At 42.3% G+C, this 21151-nt stretch overlaps 1 protein-coding gene and 1 long non-coding RNA gene across 2 annotated transcripts; one reads left to right on the top strand and one right to left on the bottom strand.

The window, feature by feature from the left end:
- The first annotated feature begins 2584 nt into the window (after window positions 1-2584).
- On the top strand, window positions 2585-4832 carry LOC128112506 (uncharacterized). The gene is made up of 3 exons (XR_008219004.1): window positions 2585-2918; window positions 4060-4165; window positions 4420-4832. It is a non-coding gene; the product is annotated as an uncharacterized LOC128112506 (long non-coding RNA).
- A 10586-nt stretch (window positions 4833-15418) lies between these two features.
- LOC128112505 (non-histone chromosomal protein HMG-17-like) lies at window positions 15419-17622 on the bottom strand. Its single transcript, XM_052741496.1, has one exon. The coding sequence runs from the start codon at window positions 17053-17055 to the stop codon at window positions 16783-16785; it is 273 nt and encodes a 90-aa protein (XP_052597456.1). The 5' UTR covers window positions 17056-17622; the 3' UTR covers window positions 15419-16782.
- Window positions 17623-21151: the final 3529 nt, after the last annotated feature.

Genomic DNA, 21151 nt, shown 5'->3' on the forward strand with positions numbered 1-21151 from the left:
CAGATTCCCAAACAGTCTCTGATATTCTCACCAAAGTATTTTAAATTTGACGTAATTATGACTTTCTTTGTTATGTAAAACTATAACATTTCATGAAACAGCTTCCAAAAATTTTAGAACATTGTATTTTGAGAGACCTAAATTTATGATCCCAGGCCATAGCCACTCATACATGTTCCATAATAAACCATGCCTTCTATTCCTTGGAGGTAAGAGCTGTTTCTTTCAATGACGTTAGCTAAGTAGTGGAAGACCAAGTCAGACACTCAGTTCCACGTGACGGGAAAGTAATGACAGATGTTATAAAGTGTAGGTCAGTTCTTTCAGGGGCATGTATCAGGGAAGCTAACCAATCAGAGCTCCAGACACAGGAAGGCGTGGCGGCAAGCTATTAGGAGTGGGAGCTAAGTTTCAGAAAACCAGAGCAAGTGAAACAAGCTGCTGCCTCACAGAAGATGAACCTACTGATGCCGATAGATACATAAGAAAAGGCTCGATATCCCCAGCCATCAGGGAAATGAAAATAAAAACTCTTCACTCCTAGCGGAAAGGCTATCATTAGGAAAACGTTTCAAATGCCGGTGAGGATGCTGGGAAAAAAGTTGGAACACATTGCCAGTGGGGACCTAAGCCGTGAAGGCCCATGGAAATCAACACGGAAGTGCTCAGAGGCAAAAAACAGAATGACCAAATGCTTGAGATCTACCGATCCTGCAAATGCACCAAAAGGATCTAAGTCAGCACACCACCTGCCTCCTGCCTGTCCGCATCCACTGCCGCACTATGCAGAGCCCCATTCATAATATCCATGATGTGAAATCAGCCTAGGCATCGTGGAAAATGTCATGCCCAGATCATGACCCCCAAAGAGACCACTGAAGACCTTAGATGTCCAGAATGCAACAGCAACGTTTATTCTGTAGATACAAGTCTAAACAGGGAACTCATTCCTACACCCAATACAGTGAGGCAGGGAGGAGTTGCTCTTTCTTTGTGAGGCTAGCTATTTAAAGGCAAAAAACCACAAGCCCTTAAGGGGGGTTGGGGGGGTTTGCCACGGGTGCAACTCGGATTGGTTTATTTTTATCTCTGTTCTCTTTTAATTGGGTGAGGGTATGTAACCTTTGAATTTACTGGTTGGTGGTTACAATTATCACTTTGGGGGCAGTCCAGCACAAGTCCCAGGCTTTGTCCTTGAGCTGCCATGGAGGCTGGCTGGCCAAGCATATACTGACTGTGGGTGCTGGCTCAGTGGTCCAGGCTCTGTCCTTGAGCTGCCATGGGGGCTAGCTAGCCTAGCATGTACTGACTGTGGGTGCTGGCTCAGTGGTCTAGGCTCTGTCCTTGACTCATGCACATAACTCTAAGTTGGTGAGGGGTCCCAGACAGTAAACATCTGGCTGAACTTGGAGCAGTCAGAGTACGTGCAGAAAGGGAGCTACTGCAAGGACTATGTCTTTTGTTCACGGCCCTCCCAGAAACTGCTTGCTCAGTCTCAGGAAACTGAAATTGAGGCCTGATCTCTGAGAGAAGACTGAGCAGCCTGTTAAGGCATCTGCTTGGTCCTTTCAGAAAACAGAAGAAAAGCACTCTTCCACCAAAGGGTTAAGTGACACAGAACTTCAGTTTTTCAGGGTAGTCGTGCAAGCCTTTAATCCCAGCACTCAGGATGAGGAGGCAGGTAGCTCTCCGGGTTCAAGGCCAACCTGGTCTACAGAGCAAGTTCCAGGACAGCCAGGGTTACAGAGTGAGACTCTGTCCTAAAAAAAAAAGTGTAAAGAAGCTACTGGGTAGAAATTCAAATTCCTCCAGGGTTAGCATCTCTTGAAGTCAAGCTACGTGCTCAAATTTGCATTCTGCGTATCCTCTGTGGCTCTTTTAGACAAACTGTCTGACTGGTCATCTCTGGTGAATTCTCTGTAAGAAGAGGGGTAATCAGTTTTCTCCAGTGATAAGTGCCTCCCCCACCAATAGGTTATCCATTTCTAGACTCATTTTTCTCTTAATATCCACCATCAGGTGAGTGTAGTATGTATGTACAATGGTAGGAGTACTAGTCAGTCAGGAAGAAGACCAAAACTATGCCACTTGAAGAAAAATAAATGGAACTAGAATCACTGTGTTAAGTGAAATAATCTGGGATGAAAAAGACAAATGTCAACTGATCTCATTTATGAAACAAAAAAGAAGACATAGAAATGGTCCTAGTCATTAGTAAATGGAACAGAGACCAGTGGGAATTAGTGGGAGAATAAGTGTGGGTAATATGAGGTAAGAAATCATATTTACCTTGTGTACATGTATGAAAACGTTATGGTGAAATGGGATATATGTAGTATATGCTGACTGTACTGGCTGGTTTTGTGTCAACTTGACACAAGCTAGAGCCATCAGAGAGGAAGGAGCCTCAGTTGAGGGAATGCCTCCATGAGATACAGCTGTAAGGCATTTTCTCATTTAGTGATCAAAGCGGGAGGGCCCAGCCCCTGGGCTAGTGGTCCTGGGTTCTATAAGAAAGCAGGCTGAGCAAGCCAGGGGAAGTAAGCCAGTACGCAGCATCCCTTTATGGCCTCTGCATCTGCTCCTGCCTCTGGAATCCTGCCCTGTTTGAGTGCTTGTCCTGACTTCCTTCAGTGATGAACAGCGATGCTGAGGTGTAAGCAGCATAAAGGTTTTCTTCCCCAACCTGCTCTTTGGTTGTGTTTTGTTGCAGCAGTAGAAACCCTGACTGAGACACTGACTTAGATCCTCTGGATATGTTCCAGGCGATGGAGAAAAGAGAATTATGAGTTCGTATGGCTGCAGAGTCAGAAACACCAACTAGTTTCTAGCACCTTCTATTCCTGCTGCTGCTGATTCGTGGGGACAGAGCAGCCATGTGGGTTTCCCACTTCCTTCTGGAGCACTGACGAACTGTGGTATGTACCTATTAAAATGTTGTTTACTTAATGACAAAAAACTGTGGAAATCTGTCTTTGGTGTGCTACTACAACCCAAGTTTGTTTAGTGTGACTTGTCAATGATTTTAACATGTTTTATTTGAAATATATTAAAAAATGATGTGTGTGTGTAAGGGGAGAGGGAGGAAGAGACTGTAGATTTGTGCACAAGTGCAGTGCCCATAGAAGCCAGAAGAGGGCGTCAGATCCTCTGTAGCTGGAGTTACAGGTAGTTGCAAGTTGTCTGATGTGGGCCCTGGAATTTGAACTTGGGTTCTTAGTATGAGCACTACGAGTTCTTAATCGCTCTGCTCATTAACAGCCCTGTTAATGACTTTATTTATGAATATACCACAGCCTAGTTTACTGTGCCTGGCAAACTCCTTAGCATTCTTCTGCTTTATGTAGGTCAAGGAGGTAATTGGTATTTAATATCTGAAAAGCAAACAGATGTCTTAGATAGTGAAGGATGGTACTGCGGCTCTTGGTTTGCAGCCTTGCTGTCCTGTGTCTGCATTTTATTCTTTTGATTCATCCTTGGAGTTCTAATCATCGTGAATCAGAAAGCCTAAAGAACCTGCAAGGAATAAATAAAATGCTGTCTCCCATGGCTAAGTGCCTCGGAGACAATACAAACATTTTGTAAATGAAGGATTTGGCCTTACAGCCCGAGTCACTTATTGCATTTGTACTGATAACAGAAGAAGGATTGCCACCATTTGTTTCCGTTTTCCAGGCCCTGCAAGATAGTGAGCATGAGAAGAGCCAGTTCCTTGGGATCTGGCTGGGCACAGGTGTGAGGTAGAAATCATGGCCAAGTAGAATTCTGACAAAATCAACACTAACTGAAGAGCTTTACACCCAGTGGAAACTGTCCTTTACCCTTGACCTCTGTGTGACCTGTCCATTGGACAGATTGAAGCAGTCATTTTGAGACAGAATATCTTAGACACTGTTCTTTATAAAGCGTTGGGATGGCAGGATTAAACAGAAAACAGACCTTTTGAGGCTAGATGAGTTCAAGTTCTAATCATGGCCAGGTTGTCTGCTAGAATGTAACTCAGGACATTTGATTTCTCTAACCCCTAATTCTTTTTTTTTTTTTCATTTTTTTATTAAGAAATTTTCTACTCGCCGGGCGGTGGTGGTGCACGCCATTAATCCCAGCACTCGGGAGGCAGAGCCAGGCGGATCTCTGTGAGTTCGAGGTCAGCCTGGGCTACCAAGTGAGTTCCAGGAAAGGCGCAAAGCTACACAGAGAAACCCTGTCTCGAAAAACTAAAAAAAAAAAAAAAAAAAAAAAAGAAATTTTCTACTCACCCTACATACCACCCACAGATCCCACCTCCTCCCTCCTCCCACCCCCTAATTCTTCACTTATAGAGTGAAGATGGTACCTGCCTGACTATTGTATGGCCAGCTGAGGGGCTTGTGCCTGCACATGGGTGACACCTACCATCTGTGTGTTCCTGTCTTCTAGGTGGAACTTAATAAATCAGAATGAAAATGAGGCCAGGTCAATGTGCCAAAGGGATCTAAGAGGACTTGAGACTTGCTGGCTGCTGGCTGTGAGTCTGTTCGGAGGCATGTCTGTGCTTCTGCGGTGGAGCACGGTGTGAGTGCATACCTGCATGTTTACGTCATTTCCCAGCTATATTAGAAGGCAGCAATAGTGCCATGTGCTTTTATTTTGTGCTCTGCATTTTTCTACACGCTGTCCTGGTTATGTAAATTGGAAATGGCCCACTAACCACTTTTGTCTTGGGGTACAGAAAGAAAGATGGGCACAGGATTTGCAAGGGACCGGTAAAGAACAGACGACTGATCCCGTAGAGTGCTCTAACTGCCTCTGTCACTGTGCGGTGTAGTTAGCATTCTAGAAATATAGGGGCATGTTTTCAAGAGGCATTTCCTAAAATATACGTACTTTGCAACTGCTATTTATGTGCCTGTGTTTAGAGTGTTCTGCCCGTCATAATTTGATGCAAGACTTCCTGTTTCTTTAAGACTTCCTGTTTCTTTTCAGGAGACAAGAGAATGAAAATAGAAAGTTGGGAAGATAGTTCTGTGGGTGTGCCAAGAGTGAGAGAAAAATGCACGTTGTTGAATCAGGAAAGGTGGCTAGGGTCACAACATAGATACCTTCTTCCTACATTTTTTAGAATTTGTTACCATTTTAACAATAACTGTTTATTGTGAGATTTTAGTGTAGCAATGCAAATGAAATAAAATAAAGAAGAAATCATGATAGATACCCGGTCCTTTAAACGGTTGAACACTCCTTGTCTCCTTTTGAAATCATCTTTCAGATCTGGTGTCCATTTGTTTGCTTCTGACCTTCATCATGGGGCAGGCTTGGTACCACGGGTAAGAGCATTGATTTTTGGCATGGGACCAACTCAGTATCCACCCTGTGCTCTGCCACCCATTAATTGAGTCATCTTGCATGTGGGATGTAATTCTCAGGTCCTCACTTTTCTCATTTGAAAAATGTCATCTGTAGAGTGACAGTAGATCCCTCACAAGATTACTGTATCAAAAAAGTGGCACCTGCCCATGACAAATGACCAGCAAATTCGGTTATTATTGTGCTATGTTTATAACAGACACGTTGGTATATTATTATTTATAGTGGGGCTGAAAATGTGAAAGGTGGAGTGGACCTAGGAATGTGGGTGCAGAGGCCTGGAAAGAATGTGCTATAAGAACCGGCATGTTTCTGTTTCCATATTTGTTTGTTTCTCTGCGCCCAGCTGAATCATGCCCTTGGGAGACTGGGGACAGCACGTAGAAGAGAAGCCTGCTCTTTAAACCTGAACATTCCCACTGTGACACACATAAAAACTCTCCCTGACGGCCTCCATTCCGCCTGACTCTAAATAAGTCATCATGAAAAGATTTGTTTGCTTTTGTTTTCTCAGTTCATTTGGGCATTTTGACGAACCCTTCCTGAGCTTTGGAGGAGTGCACAGCCCTGGGTACTGGCCAGCAGGCTTGGGAAAGAGGAAGAAACACATAAAATGGGGCAGAGACTCAGGCCTGAACGTGCAGACCCACAGGGACGTGGTCTCGGTGTGATGTGAGAAGATCTCAGATTGGGGAGGCTGCTGAGGGCAGGGAGGGCCTGCTGCCTTGCTGGTAGGCAGGATGGCTGCAGATGCTGTGTCCACCGTAGAGGTCAAGGTAAAGGAGGCTTGCTAAAGATATGCAGACAGGCTTTATGTGAGCCCATTACAATAGGGCAGAAGGAACTCCGTTCCACTGAAACACGGAGTCAGAGAAGTTTTAGGGCTAGAAAGCCATTCACTGACTTGCATTGGCTTGCATTCCATACTCCATGGCTACCTTTCCTACTTTCCCATCAATGGATGACATGCACTTGTACTTTGATAGTTGTTAGGTGATGCATTTATTTTGGTTATTTGTGACAGATGAACTGTACACTCATTTACACATTTGGAGTCTGGTTTTCACTGCATACCCTTGGTATGTCCTCTTTTTCAGGAGCTCTTGCTGTGTTCTGGACACTGTTCTGCTAACTCTCATCTGTCAGCTTTCCCCCATGGTTTGTGTTTTTAAAACTCAAATTTCCCTCCTCCTTATTTAGACCATAAGAGGATTTTTTAAAAGAAGAGTATTGTTAGGGTCACTGTGGGTCTTCACTGAGTCTTGGCACACATTGGGAGGTCAAAGAACGACTTTGGAGTCAGTTCTCGCCTTTCCTCCTTTATGTAGGATTCAGGATTGAGTTCAGTTGCTTTTGCACAACAAGCCTCTCTACCCACTGAGCCCTCTTTCCAGCCCCATGACAGGATGTACATAATTCACTTTCATTAGCTGTCAAGTTTCACTCTTTATGTGCTAGGTCATTCATTTTCATGTGGTGTAAAATATGAATCCAACTATGAATATATTGAGTTTTCCTATCAATAGTTTATTTTTAAAAGTCTGTTTTATTGTGTGTTTTCCTTGTAAAATAACAGGCAGATTTGTGACCTCTTTCCACTATCCCTCAGGAACGTTTGTGTCTCTGCACTGGGAGTTGCCTTGTTCTGAAGCTCTGTAGGTGGCCTTAGCATCTGGAAGGTAAGGTAGCTTTGTTTGATTAATTTTTTAAATGTTAAGTATTTGGCTACATGGTGGGGCCTTCTCATTCTGAGTATATGAGGCTGAGGAATCCTTCAAAAACCCTCTGGAATGTTGATTGGGATAATATTGAATTAATGGGTTATTTTGGGGCCAAATTAACCTGCCACAAAAACCATAAACTAACACAAAATTTCAGTGGCAAGAAAACAAAAGTTGAGGTAGTCACCAAAACCACTAAGTCCCTGCCATGCCAGGTTCCAGGAAACTCCAAGCACACATGCTGCTGGCCTCTTCTCTTTATCATGACCCATCGATTTTTCTCAGCTATTACATTTATTAGCACAAAATTGACACTGGTGTCCTTTTTTCCCCTTTTGTTGAAAATAGATTTTTTTTCTCATGTAATATAATCCTGATTATGGTTCCTCCTCCCTCTGCTCTTTCCAGTTCCTCCCCACCTCCCTTCCCATCCAGATCTACCACCTTTCTCTCTCTCAAACAGGCTTATAAGAAATAATAATAACATAAAATTAAAATAAGATAAAACAAGAGTCGACACATTGGGATAGGTCAAAACAAATAAGTATAAGGGACTAGAGACCCACTCATTCACACACTCAGAAATCCCATAAAAACACTAAAGTGGAAGCCATAATATGTATGCAAAGGACGTATAAGGTAAAAAGAGGGAAAATAAATAAAATAAAAGCAATGTAAAAATAAAAGAGAAAGTTTTAGAAAATGCAGGGAAAGAAGCCCTGCCATTGTAAGTAAGACCGGGAACCTCAAGGATACCCTTCAGCTTGTTTCCCACTGGGCATGCAGCTTACCATTAAGAGTAGTTTGCTTTCCCGGTGAAAACCACTCGCAAGTGGAGATTTTGCTTTCACCAAGAGACTTATCAATTGGAGATAGCTTCGCTGTTGGATGGGGACGTGTGTCCACTTCTCCTTTCAGCTCCAGGACTCCATCTGGTACAGACCCTTGTAGGCCCAGTGCCTGCTGCCTCAGTCTCTTTGAGTTCATGTGTACAGTGGTTCTGTTGATCCAGAGGGCCTTGTTTTCTTGGTGTCCTCCATCCCCTCTGGCTCTTATGATCTTTCTTTCTCCTTTTTCATAGGGTTCCCTGAGCCACAGGGGAGGGATTTGATGGAGACATCCCATTTAGGGCTGAGTGTTCCAAGGCCTCTCATTCTCTGCATCATACATGGCTGTGAGTCTCTGTATTTGTTCCCATCTGCTGCAGGAGGAAGCTTCTCTGAGGATGGCTGAGAAAGGCACTAATCTGTGAGTATATAGCACAATAACATCGGGAATCACTTTATCACCACATTTTTTTTTTCCTTCTTTAAGACTGGTATTATTTGGTTTTACCGTAGGATCCTGGGCTAGCTAGTCTCAGGTTCTTGGTCACACAAGCAGTGTCAGGTATGAGTTCCATCTCATGGGGTGGGCCTGAAGTCAAATCACTTGTTGGTTGTTTACATCAAGTTTTGTGCCACCATTGCCTCAGCATATCTTGCAGGTAGTAAACCATTGTAGAGCAAAGGGTTTGTAGCTGGGTTGTTGTTTGTGACTGGGTTGGTGTTTGCTTCCCCTTTGGTAGTATTCAGAGTACCTTCTTGTACCCAGGACACTGGAATGTAGGGGTGAAGGCTCTGTGTAGGCACCAGCTTGACTTCTCCATGTTCGATGAGATGAGTTATGTCAGTATTGTCTCCAGCAATGGGGCTGTGCTGTCAATTTGTGGAGGGCAAAATATAGTCTTAGTAACAACCTGGGTTGTTTAGGGGTTCCCAAGAGACCCCTTTGGCCAACAACCCATTTATATGTAAACCATTCTTGGTACTAGAAGCTTCATTTGGTGACAAGAGATATCCAATTTGGACTTTGTCTCTCCCATTGTTTGGCGGTTTCATTTAGATCACCTTCATACATGTATACATTTTAAGAAGCCTCTGTTTTATTAGGTTTCCATACTGCCTCTCAAATGCCTCTTAATTTTAGCTGTCTCTTCCCATATTCCATCTCTTATAGCTTCTTCTGCCTCATCTCAGCTGATCTTCTTGTTCTGGTCCTCTGTAACTCCATCTATCCATAACTGTTTATTTTTTGTCCCTTACCTAGGGAGATCCATCTATCCCCCAAGCCATTTACTTTATATCTAACCTCTGTGGTTCTACAGATTGTAGCTTGGTTATCATTGACTTAAAAGTTAATATCTACATATAAGTGAATATGTACCACATTTGTCTTTTAAGACCTGGATACCTCACTCAGGATGTTTTTTTTCTGGTTCCATTTATTTATGTGCATTTTTAACAGGTGGCTAACATTTTATTATATAAATATACACATTTCCTTTGTCAATTAATCTGTTGAGGGACATCTAGGTGGTTTCCAATTTCTGGTTTTTATGAGTAGAGCAGCAATGAACATGATTGAGCAAGTGTCTCTATGACAGATCGAAGCATCCTTTGGGTACATGCCCAAGAGTGGAATACTGGATCTTGAGGTAGATTGATTCTCATCTTCCTGAGAAACCATTACACTGATTTATATAATGGCTGTACAAATTTGCATTCCCACCTGCAATGGATGAGTGTTCTCCTTATTCCATATCCTCACCAGCATGAGCTATCATTTATTTTATCGATCTTAACCATTCTAATGGGTGTAAGATGAAGTCTCAATGTTTGTTTCATTTTCATTTCCCTGATGACTAAGTGTGTTGAACATTTCTTAAGTCCAATGCCTTAACTACTCAACCATCCTGGTGCAGGCAAATATTTCTTTAAGTGTTTCTCAGTCATTTGAGAATTCTCTGTTTAGATCGATGCACCATTTATTAATTGGGTTATTTGTCTCTTGATATATAGTTTTTTTGAGTTCTTTATATATTTTGAATATGAGCCCTCTATTGGTTGTGCAGTTGGTAAAAATCTTTCATTCTGTAGGCTGCCATGTTGTCTGAGTGACGTCCTTTGCCATGCAGAATCTTGTCAGTTTCATGAGGTACCATTTATTAATTCTTGATCTTAGTGCTTGTATTAATGATGTTTGGTTCAAAAAGCTTTTCCTGTGTCAATGAGTCCAAGGCTATTCCCCACCTTTTCTTCTATCAGGTTCTGTGTATCTGGTTTTATGTTGAGGTCTTTGATCCATTTGCAGTGGGGTTTTGGGCAGGGTGATAGGTATGGATCTATTTCATTTCTTCTACATGCAGCCATCCAGTGTTATCAGTATCATTTGTTGAAGATGCTTTCTCTTTCCCAGTGTGTATTTCTGGCTTCTTTATAAAAAATCAGGTGTTCATAGGTGTGTGGATTTATGTCTGTGTTTTCAATTCAATTCCATTAGTTAATGTGTCTGTTTTGTGCCTATACCATATTGTTTTTTTATTACTATAAGTTCTGTAGTTCAGTTGAGGTTGGGGACAGTGATATCTCTAGCAGTTCTTTTATTAGTCAGGATTGATTTAAATATTCTGGGGTTTTTGTGTTTCCATATGAAGCTGAAAATTATTCTTTCAGGTTATATGAAGAATTGTATTGGAATTTTGATGGGGATTGCATTGACTCTGTAGATTTCTTTTGTTAGGATGGCCATGTTGACTATGTTAATCATACTGATCTAGGAGCATAGGAGATCTTTCTATTTCCTGATAGTTTCTTCAGTTTTTTTCTTCCATGTCTTAAAGTTTTCATCATATAAGTCTTTCAATTGTTTGGTTTTAGTTACCTCAAGATATTTTATATTATTTGAAGCTATTGTTATCTCCCTGATTTTTCTCAGTCCACTTATTATTTGCATATAGAAAGGCTACAATGTTTTGTGAGTTAATTTTGTATCCAGCTACTTTGTTGAAATGTTTATCAGCTATAGGAAGTTTCTCAGAGGAATTGTTAGGGTCACTTTTGTATACTGTTGTACCATCTGAAAATAAAGATACTTTGACTTCTTCCTTTCTAATTTGTATCCCCTTGATCTCCTGTTGTTTTTTTGTTCTAGCTAAGACATCAAGCATTATATTGAATGGGTTTGGAAAGAGCTGACAACCTTGTCTTGTTCCTAATTTTAGTGGAATTGCTTTGGTTTTTCTGTCCATTTAAGTTGATGTTGGTGTTGGCTTGCTGTAAACTGCCTCTGTTATGCTGAGGTAGGTAGCTTCCTTGTATCACTAATCTCACCAGGACTTTTATCACAAAGGGGTGTTGGATTTTGTCAAAGGCCTTTTGAGATGATCATATTTTTTGTCTTTCAGTTTGTTTATATGGTAAATTATATTTATTGATTTATGTATGTTGAACCATCCCTGAATCTCTAGGATGAAGCCTACTTGATCACAGTGGATGATCCTTTTGATATGTTCTTGGATTTGGTTTGCAAGCATTTTACTGAGAATTTTGGCATCTATATTTATAAGGAAAATTGGTCTTAAATTCTCTTTCTTTGTTGGGTCTTTGTGTGGTTTGGATATCAGGATAATAATGGCTTCATAAAATGAATTGGGCGTGTTCCTTCTGCTTCAATTTTGTGGAATAATTTGAGGAGTATTGGCATTAACTCTTTTTTGAAAGTCTGGTAGAATTCATTACTACAACCATCTGGTCCTGGCCTTTTTTTAGCGGGGGGGGGGGAGTTTATAATTACTGCTTTTATTTCATTAGAGGTCATAGGTCTGTTTATATTGCTTATCTCATATTGGCTTAACTTTGGTAACTGATATGTATTGAAAAAACTATCCATTTCTTTTGTATTTTTCAATTCAGTAGAGTAAAGTGTGTATGTGTGTGTGTCTGTTTTGAGAGGAAGTCTATTTACTGTTTGATTTACTGAAACTTAAAATATTCCATCAAATTACCCAGGAGAATTCAGGTAGCAGAAATATATAACATGTGCATTTCTTCACAAGGTCTCCAGTCAGTTTTCTGAGGCTATAAAATGATATGCACATATATGTGTACTATGCCATTTAAACTACTCCAACTTTTGGTACTTAAGAACTCAAGTATAGAAATAAGCTTTGTGGTACTGAAGTAACAGGACCTCCCCTCAACATGATTGCATAGGTATTTAAGGTTAAATGTGAACATGATGTGAGGTTTCAAGTCAATCAATCCCATTTGAATTGTGGGTTCAAAGCAGCACGTTAGACACATGCCAATAAGAATATCTTCACTGAGCACATAACTCACTGTGTGTGCATGTGTAAGGAGACAGGTGGAAGTCAGGGCAAGGCTGACTGAGCCACACTGGTAACTATTAGCCATATGCAGCTGTTGGCAAGACAGGCATACACAGTCTTCGTAGTCAGTGTCTTCCCTGGGATATCTTCCGCACTGGAGTCTCATTCATGAACAGCTGTATCTTCCTGCATCACAGTGCAGACTCGGTGGCTGCTCCATACACACCTTGATGGGTGAGTCTGTTCTGCATTTGGGACCTGCAGGTTGATATATTGACACAGAAGAGGGCTGGAGCTATTGGCTGGTGAGGGAGCAGCTCCTGCACTCACACAAAGTGTTTTTCCAGACACTCAGCGAGTCACTTTGGTTTTGTATTTCTGTTTCAACATGGAGTACAGGTTTTTAAAGTATGTCCTCATAATTCTCTGGATTTCTTTGATATCTGTTGTTTGTCTCCCTTTTCAGACCCTGGTGTTCTACACACACACACACACACACACACACACACACACACACACACACACACACACAATCTTGCCCTTCTAGTCTATTTTTCTTCTCATTTTTAGCTTCTAATTTAAAAAAAAACAATCGTTCTGGACATTTTTCTCTTCTTTTGTAAGTAAACAGGTTTTGGTTGGGATGATGCTTTCTATTCTTCTTATCCGTGCCATTGACTGTGCCCTTGTGTCTTTAGGCTGTTCCCCCCACTTAGGTTTTCTTTCATTAAATGATCTCTTCAAAGCTTTCTCCTTTCATCCTTGTGTTTAAAAAGCTGCGACTACTCTTTGGGTCAGGCTTTTGGTACAGTTGCCAAGAATTCGTTGCTCACCTGAAGGTCAGAAGATATTTTCCAGTGTTTCCTTCTAGAGTCTTCATGGATTAATCTCTCCCATTTAGCTCTATGGACTATTTGCGTTAACTGTTGGGTGTGGTGTGTGGTGAGGGTCTAAGATCTTTCTTGCCACTGTTTTGCATATTTGTATCTGATTACCCCAGCCCCGATTGTTGAGAGGACTCTTTTCCATCTCTATTAATTATCTTGGCACCTTTGTCAAAATTAAGCTGATTGTTACATAAGAGTTTATTTCTGGACCCTTAATTCTATTCCACTGATTTATATGCCTATCCTGTGCCAATGCCACTCTCTTGATTAATGCAGTTTTATAGTGAACACTGAAATCAGAAAGTGTAAGTCCTCTGACTTTATTCTGGGTCAAAATTGCTTTTTGCTATTCTTTTGTATTTTTATAAGAACTTGAGTACTAGTTTGCAGATCCCCCCTCCCCCCCACACACAAATTTATTCTGGCATTTCAGTATGGTTTAGGGTTAATTTATTTATTAGTATAGCGACAATACCATCTTGACAATATTAGATATTTTAATCTTTGAACATGAAGTGCCTTCATTTATTTATGCTATTTTAATTTCTCTCAGGAATTTTAAAATAGCTTCGGAATAAAATTTTGTTTATTTTGCTAACTTTATTTCATTTTTGGGTGCTTTGTAAATGGAGTTTTTTTTTCAAATTTCATTTTCAAATTGTTTGTTACTAAAACATATAATTTGTGTGCTGATTGTGGGCTCCATGACTTTTATAGACTTACTCACACAGGACACCTGAAATCATAACATAGTTTTACTTTGTTTCCAAGTTGGATGATTCTTCTGTCTAGTTCCCTTTTGTTTTCCATTCTCCCTTTCTCCCTTCCCTGCTTCTCCTCATCCTTAGTTTTGTGAGTCTCTTATTGCATTGTCTAGGGCCATTCACCTCAATATTGAACAGACATTTCTGGTCTTCTGCTGTGGGATGTCTGTATGTCAAGTGTGTTGCTGATTGGTCAATAAATAAATCACTGATTGGCCAGTGGCCAGGCAGGAAGTATAGGTGGGACAAGGAGGAGAATAAAGCTGGGAAGTGGAAGGCTGAGTCAGAGAGACACTGCCAGCCACCAAGATGACAAACAGCATGTGAAGATGCCGGTAAGCCACGAGCCACGTGGCAAGGTATAGATTTATAGAAATGGATTAATTTAAGCTATAAGAACAGTTAGCAAGAAGCCTGCCACGGCCATACAGTTTGTAACCAATATAAGTCTCTGTGTTTACTTGGTCGGGTCTGAGTGGCTGTGGGACTGGCAGGTGAGAGAGATTTGTCCTGACTGTGGGCCAGGCAGGAAAACTCTAGTTCAGTCTTCCCACAGGGAGGGAAGGAAACATTTGCTGTTTTGTTATTATGTTACTGGATTTTTATAGATGTCCTTTGTCAGGTGGAGGGCATTCCCTTCTGTTTCTTTTTGTTGTTATTATGAGATGGAGTGTTACCATGTAACCCAAACTTGCCTGGAACTTGCTATGTAGACCAGGCTACCTCAAATTTGAACTGATCATTCCACCTCTGTCTTCCAAATGCTGGGATTACAGATGTGTCACACCATGATTGGTTTCCTATTTCTATTCCTATTTCCTATTTGATAATTTCTTTTTCTTAAAAATCATGAATGAAGCTGGGTGGCGGTGGCACATGCCTTTAATCCCAACACTGGGGAGACAGAGGCAGGCGGATCTCTGTGAGTTTGAGGCCAGCCTGGGCTACAGATTGAGCTCCAGGACAGGCTCCAAAGCTACACAGAAAAACCTTGTATGGAAAAAACAAAAAACAAAAACAAAAAATCACGAATGAATTTGGTATTCTGTCAAATGCTGTTTTTGTATCTCTCAAGATAATTTTTCTTTGGAATATTATTATATCAATGTAATCTATTAAAGTATTTGATTTTTGGTTGTTAAACCAATCTTGCATTTGGGGGAAAGTAGAACTTGATCATATTTTATAATCATTTGAAGATATTTCTGAATTTTGGTTGCTGGCACTTTGCTCCAGGGGTGTCATGTTTTCTAGGGCTTCAGCAATGGAGTTGTAGGTGCCAGGTAGCTATAGGAGCATGAAGGTCAGGAGTCTAAAATCACCATGTCAGCAAGGCTGTGCTCCCATTGACAGCTCTCAGGATGGCTCCTCCCACCTTTTCTGGCAGTTCCCAGCAGCCCGTGGCCTCTCTGTGGATCTGTCACTCCAGCCTCTGCCTGTGTTTTCATATATGTTCTCTCCGTTTGGGTCCAGATTAACCCCCTTCTTATAAGGACATCAGTTGTTCTTTGTTTGTTGTTTTTTGTTTGTTTTGTTTTATCACAGCCTGCAAGAAAACAAAGCATGATCTTCCTGTCTGAGTTTCTCCCAGCTGCTGTGACAAAGAGCTCCCTGGCTGAGGAGGTTAGAACAACAGAAATTCGTTCTGTCACAGTTCTGAAGATCAGAAATCCAAGGTCCTGGTGTGCAAAGATGGACTCCCTGGGAGGCTGTTAAGAAGACATGGCTCCAGGCCTCCCTTCAGCTCCAGATGGTTGCTAACAAACTTTGGCATTCCTTGGGATGTAAAAGCATACTTCGTTCTCTGCCATCACCTTCAGTTGGTAATCTCTGTGTCTGCATCCAATGTTTCCCTTTTCTTAAAGACATGGCCATGTTGAATTAGAGTCCACCCTATTCTAATGTGGTTTCACGGTAACCTGATGGCCTATGAAGACTCCATTTCTTTTTCTCCCCTCCTTCCCCCTTCCCCTCCTCCTTTCCTTCCTTCTTACCTCCTTTCCTTTTCAGCGTTGAGGACTGGATTTAGGGTCTGAGCATGCTAAAGAAGCACTCTACCAGTGAGCTATATTCCTAGTGCCAAAGACCCTATTTCTTTTTTCATAAGCCAAACTGTACTCAGCTTTTTAAAAGATATTTTCCATAAACACTCATGGTTTTTCAGGCAGGACATGGGCAGACAGTCATTAACAGTATACAAGAACTTCCAAACTCCCTTCTTGTATAGACTACCAAAATCAGAAAGCCACTATAAAACCCAATGAGTCTTCATTCGATGCTTTGAACATGGGGGAGAGCTTAGAGTGAGGGCTGACAGCTCACACTGAGGATGTTGTTTAACAACTTTTCCCAAGCTGACCCTGACTTTCAGGAAATGAAATGAACACGGCAGGATCATCATGAAGATCCACAATCTTTTATAAAAGGAACCGCTGCTCTTTTGAGGATTCTCAATGATATCACTGCAAAGTCCAGATTGCCTGATAGACCAGCAAAACCAATTTTGCGGGTGGGGTTCCAACAGGTCTCTGGTTTTAAAGGAGTTACATCTATGTTGTTGGTGCAGGAGAAGGGGTATGAAAATGAATTTAGAGTTTCTCCACACACAAAGCATTTTGTGCCATGGTGGCCATGTATGTCAACACCAGGATGTTTCTCCTGAGAGCCAAGAGGAGTCTTTCAAAGTTATGGAAAGATGTTTTCCCACATCAGCCATCATCAGTCCAGCTTGGGAGACATTTCGTTAGTGACACAGGTTCCTTCCCCCAAAAAACAATGAAGTGTTCTGTGTGCTAACAACATAGCTTAAAAAAAAAAAGTAAAACAAAATTCTGCATTTCTATAAAACTTGGTAAAAATAGTATTTCAAACTGTGAGGTCACCAGAAGTACACAGTTATCAACAACGCACACGTTTCACTTGGCATCTCCAGCACCGTCAGCTTTCTGTGCCCGGTCTGTTTCGGCGTCTCCGTTTTCTGCAGGATTATTCGCATCCTTCCCAGCATCGGCCTTCCCCTTCTTCCCCTTGGGGGCCTTCTCCCCCTTCTTTGCAGGGCCCTTTTTAGGCTTGGACTCTGGCTTTGGAGGAGCAGGTTTAGCAGACAACCTTGCAGATCTTCTCTGTGGCTCATCCTTCATCTTGGCCTTATCTCCTTTAGTATCCTGTTCAGCCTTTCTCTTGGGCATGGCGGCGGCGGCGGGGGACGTCGGAGCTGAACGTGGGGATGCAGCAGTATGGTGCACGGGTTTGGCCCGTCCAGGGGTCGTTCTCACTGTTTCTTCCCAAAGACCCTATTTCTAAAGAAGGTTTTGGGAGTTAAGAATTGAACATATTTTGTTGATTGTATTAGTTAGCTTTGCTTTGTTGTGGCAACAGTACTTGCAAGGAGCAGCTTCAGGGTTACAGTTGTGGTCTATCATGGTGGAAAGGCACAGCTGAGCAGCTGAGTTCATTGCTGTGATGCAGTGGGAGAGGTTGACCTGAAGGCAGAGAATAAATCTAGAACTAGAGGCCAGGTAGAGCTTGCAAAGGTCCACCCCTAGTGTTCTACTTTGTCAGTCAAGTCCCGCATCCTAAAGGTTCCACAATCTCCTGAAATATCATCCCTAGCAAGAAAAGTAGTGTTCAGAACATGAGCCCTTAGCAACACTTAAGATTACAACATTAACAGGGGTGGATGTAATTCAATCCAAACGTTCTAGTGTTTCAATTCAACTGGTTTTCAATTGTGTGGGGATGAGAGGAGTCTGTTGGTGTCCTGTCCAGCTGCCTTCCTACCCACCTGCGACTTGAGTTTCATCTACTCCCTGTACTGCAGACTTCCATCTCTTCGAGAGTTTCAATAAAACGTATCTAACTAAACTAAAAACCAAACTAAAATTTGTCTAATTATTAAGTAATTTGTCTTAAAGACTAGTTACAGTATAGAGATAACTCATTAATTTCTGCTTTACAAAGACAGCTCATAAGAGTTTGTGCCTTCAAATAAGAGTGTGGGGTACGGGGGCTGGGGATTTAGCTCAGTGGTAGAGCACTTGCCTAGCAAGCTCAAAGCCCTGGGTTTGGTCCTCAGCTCCAGAAAAAAAAGACAAAATAACAAAAAAGACAGTGGGGTACACTACTGATATACTCTTGCAAAAAATATTCAGGGCCACACATTTTAATGGTGCCACCCACCTAGAACTATGAGTATGTTAGAGACCGAAGGTAACGGACATGGAATGTACCACCCACCACCAACACCTGGCTGTGGGGTCACCAATATTCTTTTGCTGGAAAGAGCCTTTGCTAGAAGCACTTCACTACACAGAGGAGGACCTTCGTATCTCCAGCCAAGGGCTCAGAAGCAGAGGTTTCAAATCCTTCGCTCACTGTAGCTGTGTTCTCCTCAGCCAGATGCTGTCATTCTAACAGCCGAACCACTGATGAGGGGGATGGAGGATGGAGAGAACAAACCTTATGGGCCATAGGAAGCCTGGCAGAATGGGATGACCAGGTGGACTGTGGGACATGTAGTCCTTAGCGCCCAAACAATCTTTATTTTCAGCTTCTAGGCCTTGCTCTTTAGTCTCTGTGGTGTCTGGCGTCAGACCATGGGAGGACCCAGCACTTAATGCTGACTGACCTCTTGTCAGGAATGTAAAAATCATTTCTGTAGAATTCTAGAGACATTTTCTTAACTATTTTTTTTAATCATAAAAGGCCCAAACTTAGAGAAATATTGAGGGAATTTCATACCAAACCCTGACATGCCTATCAGAATTATATAATTATTGGTTATCTCTCTTTATCTCTTTTTAAATTAATCTTTATTTTTATTTTATAAATGTGGGTCTTTTGACCGCATATATGTCTGTGCACCATATGGGGCAGTGCCTGTGGAGGCCGGAAGAGTGCATGGGATCCCCTGGGGGCTGATATTACAGAAACTTTTGAGAGACTGTGTGGGTTCTAGGAATCAAACTCAGGTCCTCAGGAAGGGCAATCAGTTCCCTTAACCACTGAGCCATCTGGCCAACCATGGCAAGATCTCTTTTGATCTTAATATTGTTCCCAGTGACCTTTTACAGACATGGTGCCGATGGCCTGATTTGATTTGACAACAGTGTCAGCAATTCTTCTTGGATGAGTTTGCCTGAGCCTCTAGAGTTATAGCAATAACAAATGCCTCTTGGTGCTCATATTCGAACATCACTCAGCCACATTATCCTGTCTGGCTAGCATTCCTGGCTTTTGGTTGGTCTCTGTGCTCCCAATGCTACTCTTTTTTTTTTTTTTTTTTTTGGTTTTCCGAGACAGGGTTTCTCTGTGTAGCTTTGTGTCTTTCCTGGATCTCGCTCTGTAGACTAGGCTGGCCTCCAACTCACAGAGATCCGCCTGGCTCAGCCTCCCGAGTGCTGGAATTAAAGGTGTGCGCCACCACCACCCGGCTCTAATGCTACTCTTTAAACAACCTTGATGTTGTTTTTAATGGCCGGTGCCATCGTGTTAGTTGTGGGTTCTCCCCGACTTACAGAGCAGTCTTTACTTATCAGAATCGGTTGTGCAATGGTGTCAGCATCGTGAGCCGATGGCCGGTGTGCCAGGAGCTCCTCCAGCCCTGGGCTTCTGCAGAGGAGCAGGAAGCACTGACTCTCTGGAGAGGTGATTACTGCAGGTCAGTTAAGACAGTTTCCAGCACAGGGACAAGGGCAGTTCAGATGGTGCTGAGTCCTACTTGAGGTCTTCTGTTTGTCGTTTGAGACGGAGTCTCACCCCGTAGCCTAGGCTGACCTAGAACTCAGTAGGTCACTCAGGCGGTCTTAGAACTCATTGAAGTCTTCTTGCCTCAGCCTCTCAAGTGCTGGTATTATAGGAGAGAGCAGCTGTGCCAGGCTCCTAATCCTGCTACTCACAGGGAAGACTCTGCTGGTGATTTAAAGTAAGCTATTCATTCTGACATCAGAGACCACTATCATCATTCATATACTCCCAATTGTCAACATAATACACACTTCTGGTTTGTCCCATTATTATTTCTGATTGCTCGTCCTGGTCTCTGTCTGGTCTTATGCCTCGGCTACCAGTGGCCAAAATCCTGTAGATGCTGCCCACAGGGGCTGTGACTGGTGCCAATCCAGCTCGTTCTTTGTGAGTTCCCACAGAATAGAGAGCCTTCCCTTGTCAGATGGTAGGGAATGTTCTAATTTTCATATCCAGTTGAACCTCCGACTTTCCCCATGTCTACTTCCTGTGCATGCTTAGAGCAGCCCCCTGTGGGAAGCTTGCCTCGTTTTGCTTCTCATCCAGCTCTTTTGCCTCCGACATGCTGACTGTCCTCCAGGGACCACAGCCACTGTCGCTGTCCTCAGGTATAAGGTGCCCTCTCTGTTTGTGCCCATAGATCGTCTCACTTCTCTAGTGCCTGTGTGGCCTGCCTGTGTCAGTGGTAATTAGTGAGACTAATGTGCCTCTTCATTCCATCATAAGCTTCCTGTGAGAAGGGTCTGAATTTTGCTTTGTCCTAGACACTCTAATGACTCCTGTATGTCATTAGTCAGTGCCTCAGAATGTTTGTTAGTCAGAATTAGGAGCCATTGGCTAAGGAAGTCAGGAAGCATTCATGACTTTTTAGATCATATATCCATACTAAAACAACTCAAACCTTTAAGTGTAGAAAAACGTATTTCTAGAGTATTTTCCAAAATGCTATTGATCAGGGATGCAGGCATGGTTCAATGGTTAAGAGTGAGTACTGTTCTCACTTAAGACCTGAGTTCATTTCCCAGCACCCAGGTTAGATGGCTCACAACTGTCATAACTCAAGCTCCAGGGGATCTGACATCCTCTTCTGGAATCCTCTACAACTACACTTCATGTGTACAAACCCTCACACATGTGCTGTGGGTTGTCTTTCTGTATGCTGTGAATATGTGAGGCTCCCATTGGATAATAAAGAAAGCTGTTTTGGTCTATGGCAGGAAAACTTACAGCCAGACAGGAAATCCAAGCAGAGATACAGAGGGAAGAAGGGCAGAGTTGAAGAGACGCCAGCCTGCCACAGAAGGAGCAACAGGATGCTAGCAGACCAGTAACGCCACAGCCACATGGCAACATACAGATTTATAGAAATGAGTTAATTTAAGATGAAAGAGCTAGATAGCAAGAAGCTGAAGCCACAGGCCATACAGTTTGTAATTAATATAAGCCTCTGAATAATTATTTTATAAGCGGCTGTAGGACTGCGGGTGGGAGAGATTTATCCAGACTGCTGGGCAAGGCAGGACTGAAGAAAATTCTGTC

Source organism: Peromyscus californicus, unplaced genomic scaffold (genome assembly GCF_007827085.1).
Source record: "Peromyscus californicus insignis strain IS unplaced genomic scaffold, ASM782708v3 Scaffold_17__1_contigs__length_78620276, whole genome shotgun sequence".
Classification (NCBI taxonomy): Eukaryota; Metazoa; Chordata; class Mammalia; order Rodentia; family Cricetidae; genus Peromyscus; species Peromyscus californicus.

Coding starts and splice junctions, on each gene's coding strand:
- LOC128112505 (XM_052741496.1), bottom strand. CDS start 17,055: ATGCCCAAGAGAAAGGCTGAACAGGATACTAAAGGAGATAAGGCCAAG.